General features: G+C 31.0%; 1 protein-coding gene across 1 annotated transcript; it reads right to left on the reverse strand.

Annotated features, from left to right (window-relative positions):
- Window positions 1-1,800: 1,800 nt before the first annotated feature.
- On the reverse strand, window positions 1,801-3,537 carry LOC111921049 (3-ketoacyl-CoA synthase 12). Its single transcript, XM_023916635.2, has one exon. It carries the CDS (start codon window positions 3,365-3,367, stop codon window positions 1,970-1,972), a length of 1,398 nt encoding a protein of 465 aa, XP_023772403.1. The 5' UTR covers window positions 3,368-3,537; the 3' UTR covers window positions 1,801-1,969.
- Between the last annotated feature and the right edge of the window lie 8,629 nt (window positions 3,538-12,166).

Below are 12,166 nucleotides of genomic sequence, written 5' to 3' on the forward strand. Positions count from 1 at the left end.
ATTACTTCATTAAATCAAGTAAAATAAAGTAGATCCACTTATGTTACATTACACGACTTTGTTTCTCTCAAAAGTTCACATTTAGGAAGTGTACTTCCATTAGCTCAAGTCTAGATCAACCCCTAAACTTCCAACGACTATATCTTTCTCAAATTGACACCACTTTAGTCGAGTCTTTCACTCACAAGTTCGACATTATCATGTATACATTTCAGGATCAACAATTAATCATTTTGACTCCACTATGTCCTGCTTTCATAGTCTCTAACATTGATTATCAACTAACATTTTATTAGAACCAAATCAACCAATTTCCTCGAAACAACATGATTTTTCACTATATAATTCTACCCTCATATATGAAGAATACTATACAAACAACTCTTTATAAAGAATAACTACACCTCATTTTGATGCTACGAATTCCAAAAATATTTTGTCACCGTAATCATTTTAGAATAAGCAACATGTGACTAGAACTCCGCTTTGTTTTCCCCAATTATGACTACACCTCCACATATTTCTTAACATAGCACATGGAAACAATGTTCTAAAAAGTCATCATGGTGCGTCATGGCTCCAAGGCTTGTACTCGATATCATGTTTTAACAAAATGTTACCTTAATTCATATATATATATATATATATATATATATATATATATATATATATATATATATATATATATATATATATATATATATATATATATATGGATTTATTAATTTTATATAAAATTGTCGCCTCAAGTCATGACTTATAAATAACGTAACTCGTCACGACTCGTAAAAGTTTAAGGTTTGACATTGTCGCCAAGTCACCTCAATGCGATATATAATAACTCCCACCCTTTCCTGCCCCTGAAAGGGCTCTATGGGTCCTGGACGTAGTTTACCATATTTTCCAAAGCAAATGATACATTTCTATGGGAAACCTTTTAACATCATCAAGTACCTAATCCAATTTCTAACAACTTCCATGTATATCAGCATATAACTTTCAACGTATTTGAGCTGCTACTGGAAAGTTCGTTATGTAAAACAAGACATAAATTTGAGACCGAGTTGTGATTCTTCTTCACTTTATTGAAACTCGTTCTTCCACGGTCTTGAATCCCTTTTTTCTGACTTCGAAATTTCATTTCTATTCCAACTCAAACTTTAGGTTTAAAATATCCACCCATCACTATTGCCAAGACAACAATGTAATTCTATGAGCTAATAAATGATACGACTTTTCATAAATTTAAATGTACAAAATTCATCTAACACAATTACATGCGTTATCAAAGAAGAGATTGCCCCAACAAACTCTGAAATTGAAGCACCTACTATATTGATTTTTAATAATTTATATATTTTTTAGTAGATTGTTAATGATGCGGATTAAATTCTTACTCATCCAAGTAATTTATTATTTTTTAAAAGGGCATAAATTTCTTTTTTATTTAAATAAATAACGAAAATTATATATTTTCAATTAAAAAAATTAAATATGTTTTTACTTTTTTCTTATTTATCTTCTTATCTATATAAAATAACGAAAAATATTTTAAAATATTATTAAATTTATTAAAATATGATATATATATATATATATATATATATATATATATATATATATATATATATATATATATATATATATATATGTCACTATTTGATATGGATATATAAGATGATGAGTAGAAAGAAAAAATAGAAACTAATTTTGTTGATTCTTAAGACATATTCAACAGAAAATACATAGTATATATTACTTAAAACTTCAAAATATGAAACCCTAAAATTGAGAGTGAAATTAGGAACTAAAAGTTTGAATTCCTTATAACAATACAAATACACGTACACAATCAATGAACATGGAGACATTAATTTCTATCCTTTAGTTTATACTTTTTCCTTTCTATAAATAATAAAATAATGAATTCGAAAATGAAAATGTCTTTTTTGCCCTTTGTTAATGATTTTCACTCTGGGACCTTAAAGGTTTCAATGTCTTCGTCCTGGATCCAACCATATTTCTCCATGAATGGGTTAATTAGGGTTTGTGGTGGGTAGTCTTCGACGTTACACTCTTTCCACACATTTCCTTCTCCTTCCAGATCTCGTACAACTTCCCACAAGCAGCTATTGCATTTAAAACCTGCACCAAAGCTTATCATGAACAATCGATCACCTTTCTTTAGCCTTTTCTTAGCCTCCATGTACCCTAAAACATACCAAACACTGCTCGCTGATGTGTTTCCGAACCGGTGTAGGGTCATTCGTGCTGGCTCGACGTCGTATTCACTCAGATCAAGATTCTGAGCGACTGTGTCGATCACTGCTTTTCCGCCGGTGTGAAGACAGAAATGATCCACTCCGGCTTTGAAGTTGATCACCGGTCGACTTGACCCTGATAACTTTCCTTTCCCTTTGCTGAGAATTTTTAGGGTTACAGAGAGGATACCAAACCGGAGAAGCTCCCGGATCGGTAGTATCTTCGGAGCGATTACTTTCAAATTGTCCACGAAGGCTCGAGTTGCAGCTTTTGGTAGAGATTTACCTAGATGAAAACCGACCCGACCCTGATCATCTTCGGTTTCTATGCAACATCCGTAGGATTCGTCTTTCGCGCCATGGTGGGTTCGGACTAGGCAGTTTAACTTCAGCATGCATTTGTGAGATAAACTTGGGTTGTTTGTTAGAATCATCGCACACCCACCTGTTCTAAACAAACAGTTTGAAAGTATCATGGATTTATCATTACCCGTATACCAATTTGGTGTTAAAGATTCGGATGTCACCACCATAGCCAACTGATTTTTCTTCGATTTGAAGATACTTTCAACAAGATTTAAAGAAACCAAACTCGCACTACATCCCATTCCACATAAGTTGTAGGTTTTGACATCGTCCCTCATCTTGTACATGTTTACGATTCGACTGGACAACGAAGGCATGCAAGCCAACATCGAGATGTTGACCACCAAAATATCAATCTCCGAGGGGGAAATCCCAGTTCGCTTGAAAAGTCTTCCGATTGTGTACTCAAAAAGCTCTTCCATCTCCACAATGGCATCTTGGTAAGTAGGGTTTTCTTCACGGCCTTCAAACACCATTTTTGGAGCATAGGTTTCTTCACCGATGCCGGAGCTCACTATCGCTTTCAGAAGAAACTTGTACTCATTTAGACCAAGATTCTTGGCCCGTTTAATGACATCACCACAGAACTCCGTTGGCAGTTTCCGGTCGTCGGAGGGTTTGTACAATTGGTAATCCAACAAGTAACATTTCTGATGCTTTTTTCGCTCAAGAAAGCTGAGTAGAATGTAGAGAATGTATAAGAGAGGAAGGAAAGATAAAATGGTGAGAAAAAACAACATCTTTAGGGAGAGAGAAGAGGGTTGAAGGGTGTTTAAGATGTAAGTTTAGGTTGTCTTTGCTGTGAATTTTGAAATCCAAATTTGGATTTGTATAAAAAGGGAGTGTACAGCTTGTATGCCCGACTAATATTCTTCAGAAACATGTCTATCACTCAACTTCCACCAACTAATAATTACGCATTCAACTAATAATAACGCATTAGTGGCTTTTTCTAGAACAAAGCCTTTGACTTTTATACTATTTTGACTGTTAATTATGGAGCAACTTCTCTATCAGAAAACTGATCAATCTGTAGGATTCTTTAGCGTGATGCACTGCAGAGTGATCTTTTGATGAACAAATGGTGTTTATATTACACACAGATGCTTCCGAAGAGAAAGGCAGGTGAATTTTGATGTTTGTAATTAATATGGAGACTGTAAAAGACACGAGATTCATGGCTAGTCAAACTTTGGTCCATGGAATGATTTTGCAACATTAAGTATGCGAGAGAAGCAGGAAACGAATATTGTTCTGACCCTTTCAGATCATTGAATTTATAATATATATACTAAATATTAAGAATCATAATTAGATTCACTTTATAAGTTAAAAACTAATATATATATATATATATATATATATATATATATATATATATATATATATATATATATATATATATATATATATATATATATATATATATATATATATATATATATATATATATATATATATATATATATATATATATATATATATATATATATATATATATATATATATTGTGTACGTTGGTTGTACTTGATCGACAACAAAGAGCAAAACCTTATTTATGTGTTTTTGGGATTTTTTGGATTTTCTTACGAAAGTCTCATGTTTTTCTTTTAATTTCTTAAAACAACTTTTTATTTTGTCGTATTTATTCAAAGCACAAAGAAGGAAATCGCACTATATATCTCTTTTTAAGCAAATGTAATATATTCTACCTATTTTAAAGATCATAAACAAGAGAGACAAAGAATAGTATAATGTTTGATTTGTGTCTTATATATAAACAGTTATAACTTGTAGTTAATGGTTGTTTAGCTAACATGGTCAATAAAAAGAATGTATAGTTCATAGTTTATGGTTTTTAATAGTATAAATTAGATATACGCCATTGTGTGTTTTGCCATAATTACCAACTTTAACATATGATGATTGTTACTGACATGCATTTTTTCATATGTATGAAAACGCATCTCGGCAAGACAAGAAGATCTAACAACAATGTATCGTTATATTTGATAAAATCCAATTGATATATCATATGTATAGACCGTTGTATTTAATAAGGAGCAAGGAAGTAGATGAACCTTATAAAGGGAATTAATACAAAAGAGGTGGCGGAAGGGAGACTATAATAAATATGCCAATGAATGATAGAAATTTCTTTGCAAGACCCAACTAGCTAGTGTACAAAACTGAATTTTCTTTGAATCGAATCAGATTTTCCTTACAAAGATGAAAGTTTTAAGATGATTTACCGAATAATTATTACATAAATATTACATTCAGATCAGAGTTTTGAAATTATTATGATATTATATTTAGACAAAATTGTATAAATGGTCTTTATAAATCTCAATTTCAGTCCAACTTTGTTTTTCGTTAGTGGTCCTTATAATTTCAAAACCTTGCACATTTTGTCACTTCGGCTAACTTTGTTTGTTTTTTGTTGTTAGGCCAACACAGGTGCCCCTCCCACAAGGTTCACTAACGTTCATTTCCACCCCTTTCTTCACCTTTATATTCCTTCAACCTTCTTCCCCATTTACATCCCATGAAGGACTTTTAATTTCTCCAAATAGTCCGAATGCATGTTAATCAATACTTGCACATCATTTTGTTCTTTGAATGCATGTGTGACCAACAATAAAAGGCTTTTTCATGAACTTATCATGTTTTTGGTTTGTTTGGGTCTTAATTTCAGCATCCTTTTTCTTAAGTTATGGGGTAATTCATCTGACTCAAACACTTCATTGTCTAACACCTCCAAATAATCATCTTATATCTCATTATCTTCATGGACTAGTGCCTAGTTTGTTTATCCAATACTTGCCAACTCAATATCATGGTCCGTTACTAGATTTTGATCGCAAACTATAAAACGAGTTTGTAAAAAAAAGAAAAATATAGAAAAGATGTAATAGAAGTTGTACAAATTTAAAAAATAATAATTAAGTTTTGAAAAACATAAAACATAAAGTTGGAAAATTTTTGTAAAAAAATATATGTGGACGATATCATAAAAAAAAAAATTAAAAATAGAAGATGTAAATGAAGTTGAACAGAAATAATTAAAAATTTTAAGTTTTAAAAAAAACTTTAAAACCCAAATTTATAAAATAAAGTTGATGAAAATTTATAAAAGATTTGGACCAAAGTCGTGAAAATAAATGAATATTAGGCTAAATATTATAAAATAAAAAAAGAAAACAAAAACCAAATTTTTAAAAACAATTGAATGTTGGGATAAAACTGCCAAAAAAATGTATTGCAAATGTAAAAACAAAGGATGTTGGATGGGCGGTGTGGGTCAGGATCTAAGGTAGGCGGGTTAAGCTTTTATCCCTTAAAAAAAATTGGTGGGATGACACTCAAACTCCAACCTCCTTTGTAACAATGTAGAGGGTGTGTATGAGCTCTTTGATTTAGTTATTGCATTACTATAGGTTAACACATTTTGGTAGCCAGGTTAGCATTTAGGTAGCCCTCAAATTCATTTAACCGTGACGTCTTTTGGAATCCTTCTTTGATACAAAGGAGTTTGATATATAGCATGATCGACAATGATTTCACCTTTCTCACTAGTCTTTTCTTCAAACTAGTTATCTTTTCTTGGTTTTAATCAGACATAAGGTGTGCTAGTGGTACCTTGAGATCCACATTATCAACCTAATGGACCGTCTCAATGTGGTGATTGACAACGCTAAAGAAAAGGGGTTCAATAAAAGTTTTAAAGTAGGAAGTGAAGAGTGTCAAGTCTCCACCTCCTTTATGTGGATGGTGCATTGTTTGTGTCCGATTGGGACGAAAATAATTTAAAAAATCTTGTCAGTCTTCTTAAATATTTTCATCTTGCGTTCAGTCTTCAAATTAATCCTTCAAAAAGTAAGCTAATCAGTGTTGTAGTTTCTTTTGTGGAAGTTGAAGCATTTGATAATGTTATTCAATGCAAAGCAGAGAAATTACCTTGTTCTTATTTAGGTGTTCCAACTAGTGATAACATCGCTAGAGTCAACGCATTGAATCCTATAGTTGAAAATTTTAAAACAAAACTCTCTAAATGGAAGGTTATAAAATCATTTTGGTTTCGAGGGGAAACTATACTTTTGAAGTCCGTCCTTGGAACTCTTGGTACTTATTACTTCTTTTTGTTTAAAGCTCCAAAAAAGTCACAAATAATCTCCAAAGTTTACAAAGAGATTTTTGTTGAGATGTCACAATAAGGCTAATAAAATTCCTTAGTTTAAATGAAATCTTCTCCTTGCAGGCAAAAAACAAAGGAGGCTTGGGTATAGATAGTCTCTTTGGAGTTAATTGAGCTTGTGTTATGAAATGGATATGGAAATTACTTAGTGATCTTGAATCGAAGTGGGAGTTAGTGTTGAAAGCAATTTATGGTATCAACCAAGGTTTTATAGTGTTGAAAGCAATTTATGGTATCAACCAAAGTTTTATTATGAAGTATAATATTCGAGTTACTTCTCCTTGGAAGAATATTGTATCTTTTTACCACGATCTTAATCATTGTGGTATCAACTTCTTGGAAGAATATTGAAAAATATTGTCTCCTTTTATCACGATCTTAATCATTGTGGTATCAACTTCTTAGACTTACTCATTACTAGAAGATTTGAAAACGTTATAAATACAAACTTTTGGGACGACAAATGGGTTCAAAATAATTGTTTTTGTTCGTGATTAGGGTTTAGGCCCAAACCCTTTAGGTTTTTGATTAGGTCTCTAATGTATCCCTATTTATATGGGGTGTAACCTCACTATTAATCAATGAAACAATCTATTATCTTATATATTATCAGAGCTCTAGGTTAAAATCATATCGCTGACCACAACCTGCTACTGCCGCCCTCCACTTCCGACGACATTCTCTCATAGTCGTCAGAAGTGCCTTCATTATGCTTCATATTTCTTTCGTTTGTTTTTTTTTCTCCTCCTAAATAATAAAACAACTGTCGACACCAAACTAGAGCTCTTACCTCGGCTTCTTCTACTACCTCGTTTGCTTATGTCTCCTCGTCAGATGGCTCCTGCTTCTCCTCAACTTGTCTCTTTTTCAGATTTATTTTCCGAGTCATTCGGAATAGGCTACGCCCACCGCAGCTCGAGTCCCCTTTCTTTCTTGCTGCGTTTCTCTGGATTCATCTGTCGCCGCCTCGATGATCGTCGCCGTTGCCGCTCCTCTCTTCTTATACAAAGGAACCGTCGCTGGTTTCCGCTTCTTCTTTCTCCTTCTCCAACGAGCAGTTTGTTATTGCCATCATCGTTAGAGCTCTGCCATCGTTGCTTCCGCTGTTTTCATTTATGTTATGATTTGTGTTTTTTGTTTTTCCAGTTTAATCGTCCCCTCCCGATCAAACTGCAGGGTGATGTTTGTGATTAGGGTTTAGGCCCAAGCCCTTTAGGGTTTTGATTAGATCTCTTATATATCCCTATTTATATGGGGCTTAACCTCACTATTAATCAACGAAGCAATCTATTATATTATAGTTTTAAGGAAGATTTTCCAAGACTCTACGTATTGGAACTTGAAAAAAAACTATTTTTGTAAACAAATTAATTAATGTTTGGTTTTGAAAATTTTAAATTTATTGTGATTTTTAGAGTGTTACATATTTATTGTTTGGATTTATAAATGTTCAATTATATATTATTATTTTTATTAATCACTCTACCTTACATGTTAAAATTTTGATTTTTATTATTATGTCTGAATTATATATGATTTAGAATATCAATGCGATTATGTTAACTTGAATCTTAATGAGTTTGTAATCATAAACTATTAGGACCAAGATATTAATCAAATCTTAGGCTTAGGTATCATCTATCAAAAACTTGATCATATAACCAAAATGTGTTTGGATTAATTCTTATGAACATTAAGATTACCCAATAGATAGCTTCGTTAATAAATCGATCATTGAATTGATTATTTAGAAGGTAGGTATGTGATTAATGAATTAGGTGTCAAATAATTATTAGTATAAGTTAATCAGATAAAGGCTATTAATCACCTTACAAACATGTAAACGATCTTAATAAATTCATTGCACTTTCAATAAATCACCCATCGGAAAGAGGGTGATTCGAAATCTAAGTAAAATTACTTCAAAATTATTATCTTATTCGGTTCTTTTATTCGTTTGATTATCTTAGTTGATGGTTGAAATCATGTTTAATATCCCCCTTTACTTTTTTATTTTATTAGAATAATTAACTCTAAATCAAATCATACATGTTCCCTGAGTGTTTGGTACCCTTATTTACCATAATTATACTCCTACGTAACCAAGTACATTGCATGTAAGTTTGTAATGGTTTAGTTAGGATAATTGAGATTATAAATTTATAACTTCGATAAATATTTTTATACAAAACCACACATCAACCACTACCCAACCATCCTTTCCCGCTTACAATTTTTGTAAAAATCCACACTGATCCACCTCTACCATACATCCCACTCAACCCAAAATTGAGTTTTTGTAGGTTTTCCAAATATCCACCAACCACCTCATCACAAATACCATCACCACTACCAAATAAAAATCATACATCTACTCGTGGCCAACCTCAATAATGTAGATTTTATTTCACTCTATGTTGCTGACCACTTAATCGAGCTTGACGGACCAAACGTAGACCGATGATAGATAGATTAGAAATCTCGGTTCAACAAACCCTAACTAAGGATTTTATTTATCTAAAGTTCTCAATAATTTTGGATCTTTTGGGGATTGATCAACTTGTGGATTTAGATCTTATCTTTCTGTCTCAAAGTTGGTTACTTGGAATCCAAAGACCTTTCATGTTAGATTTATGTACATAGAGTTAGATATCATAGACATTTTAGAGTTCCAGAGACATTTCAACATTCGTTACTCATTATGTATCACTTTTAGTATTCCACATGCTTGTTGGATATCATGTATTTTAGCCTTGTATCATGGTGTTATATCCCTCATCGTTTTAGAACATTTAGAGGGAGATTATTAGAGATGGAAATGATCGATAACAATTACTGATAGCCAAGTTAGAATATTACTTTTATATAAAGACATATTCCCTCTATTGGTGTATATAAATTTGTTGTGAGTTTACACTTTGAAATAATGTATCTGTGTTGTTTGATTCTCAAAATGGTTTGATTTATCTCTGATAATTTTATAGGATTTTGAAACATTATAAGGGATGACTCATCAAGTTAAATTGAAGATCAAGTGAAGTGATGATGATTTGAGATTAATAATATATGATAAAAAAATATAGAAGCTTATATGAGTTTTATTGAAGCTAAATGAATTTTGGTTATTCAAAATATTGAGTCGTCACACTTGAAACTCAAATCTGTGTATAATAATGTTTTTTAATGGTTTGGAACTTGACAAAAACATCGTTTAAATCAATTATAAGTAAATAGAAACAAATTGGAAACACTATTAAACCATATGTGGAGTAAGACATAACTTGGATTTCTAATGTTTTATGTTTGTTCCTTTATGATTTTAAGACATTAAGTCAGTTAAACGATTAAGTGATGAATGATATAATTTGATATTAAGTAGTATAATAATTTCCTAAATCATAAGATAAAGTCAAGGGAGTTATGGACCATCTCAAAGGGTATTTTGGTTATTTTGTTACCATATAGTGGAATTCAATAAGCCGTCATTTTCAAGACTTACTAACCTTCGAAGAAGTGGAAATTCATACCAAACCATTGAGTTGAGTACATACCCAAAGTATATGTCTATACTACTCCATTTACTAAATGTTTGCATATAAACACAAATTATAAGTACTTCTGTTTTCTACCTGACATTACGATATATTTGTCTATTACATAAAACTTATTTTGTAAATGTTTTGCTAAATATACAAATGTTTGTTTACAACTTGATTAAGTATCCTATTTGTCCATATCATGTTAAGATGAGTTGACTTGATTGTTTCCTAAGCACTTTGTAGGAGTGATTCCTTTTTGTCTTCGTGACTATTGATCTAAAAGCTTTCAAGATGGACAATGTAAACTCATTCCACGAAAAACATGTTTAGTGCTCAAATGCGTATCCAAATGTTTGAATTGTAGGAGATTGTTTAACCTCGAAAACAAATGGAAACAAATTAGCTTATATGTATCAGTGAGACCATTTGGACCATAGAATAAAAGCCCTTGCTTTGAGAGTAGAGAACTTGGGTTGGGGTTTAGTTACATATACATTTTCTTTATTATAAATTTGGATTAAAGATTAACTAAACTCTTTAACTTTGTCATTCAAATTTAATTAGAATTTGTTTTTAAAATCTAATGGGAATTGGGTTACTAATGTTACCCATTTCTATTCTATGGTTTAATTCTAATATTACTTTCTAGGATCCCAAAGTGTAACTATATTAATTTAACAAGAACTGGGTAGAGACTGCTTCGAATTTTAAAAGCCATAACTTGTTATGATTTATTTTGGAATTTTAGAAGACCATAACTTGTTATGGTTTATTTTAAACTACTACAATGATGTTTGATTATTCAAACTCCTATCGGAAACTATGACTTTGAACTTAAAATTATTTAAATGGCCTTGTGGGACCTAATTCTAAATTGATGTCTTTAAAATCTCCCTATACTAATAAAAGAGTAGTCTTTTGTCATGTGTCACCATATTAGACTTCTTAATTAATGTTTTGTCACTTGTCAATTTATTAGTTCTCTATTTTAAATTTATTAGACCTCCTCATTAATGTGATGCTATTTATCAATGTACTAGGCGAATGTCCGCGCGTTGCGTGGGATATAAAAAAAATATTTTATATTAAAAATAACTAAATCATTATTATTAAAAATTAAATAACAAATTTCATAGAAAATATAAAAAATATTTTTAGTATTGTTATTATGTTGAACTATATCATAAGAGATAAGGTTGGAACTTGAAGTTGTTTTGCATATACAAAGTTATATTGTTAAAATGGAAAAAATTAATAAATAAATCGTTATTGTTATCTATTAAATAGTAATTTCATATTAAATTAAAACATTTATATTAAATATTATCATTATGTAGAAAATATGATAATATAGAGACATCTTTTTATCTATCTTAAATTTTATTATTTTGTACAACATATGATAATAGAGACAACTATTTATCTTAAATAGTAAAAAAAAAATGTTTTGTATCATAAATATTACCATAATTATGTAGAACATATGATAATAGTGACGTCTTTTATAAGGTTAAAACTTTAAATTGTATTACATACATGGTTGTAAAACTTGGCTAACACAACCAAATACTGGGCATGTTACTTAAACTCGGCCTCCAATGGAAGCGAGTTTGCCTAACTCAGCCAGAAGACACTCAGATATTTATTAAACTCGATCCAAATCTAAAAAATACGGTCCAAAATCATTTTCGAAATTCTGAAATGTAATTGGTCATTTGTCGACAAAGACAATCTCACCAAAAAATACACTCAACGTCCTACAAAGTTAGATGCAAGGAAGATCTCATGGCTTAGTCCCTTTG

Source organism: Lactuca sativa, chromosome 5 (genome assembly GCF_002870075.4).
Source record: "Lactuca sativa cultivar Salinas chromosome 5, Lsat_Salinas_v11, whole genome shotgun sequence".
Lineage (NCBI taxonomy): Eukaryota > Viridiplantae > Streptophyta > Magnoliopsida > Asterales > Asteraceae > Lactuca > Lactuca sativa.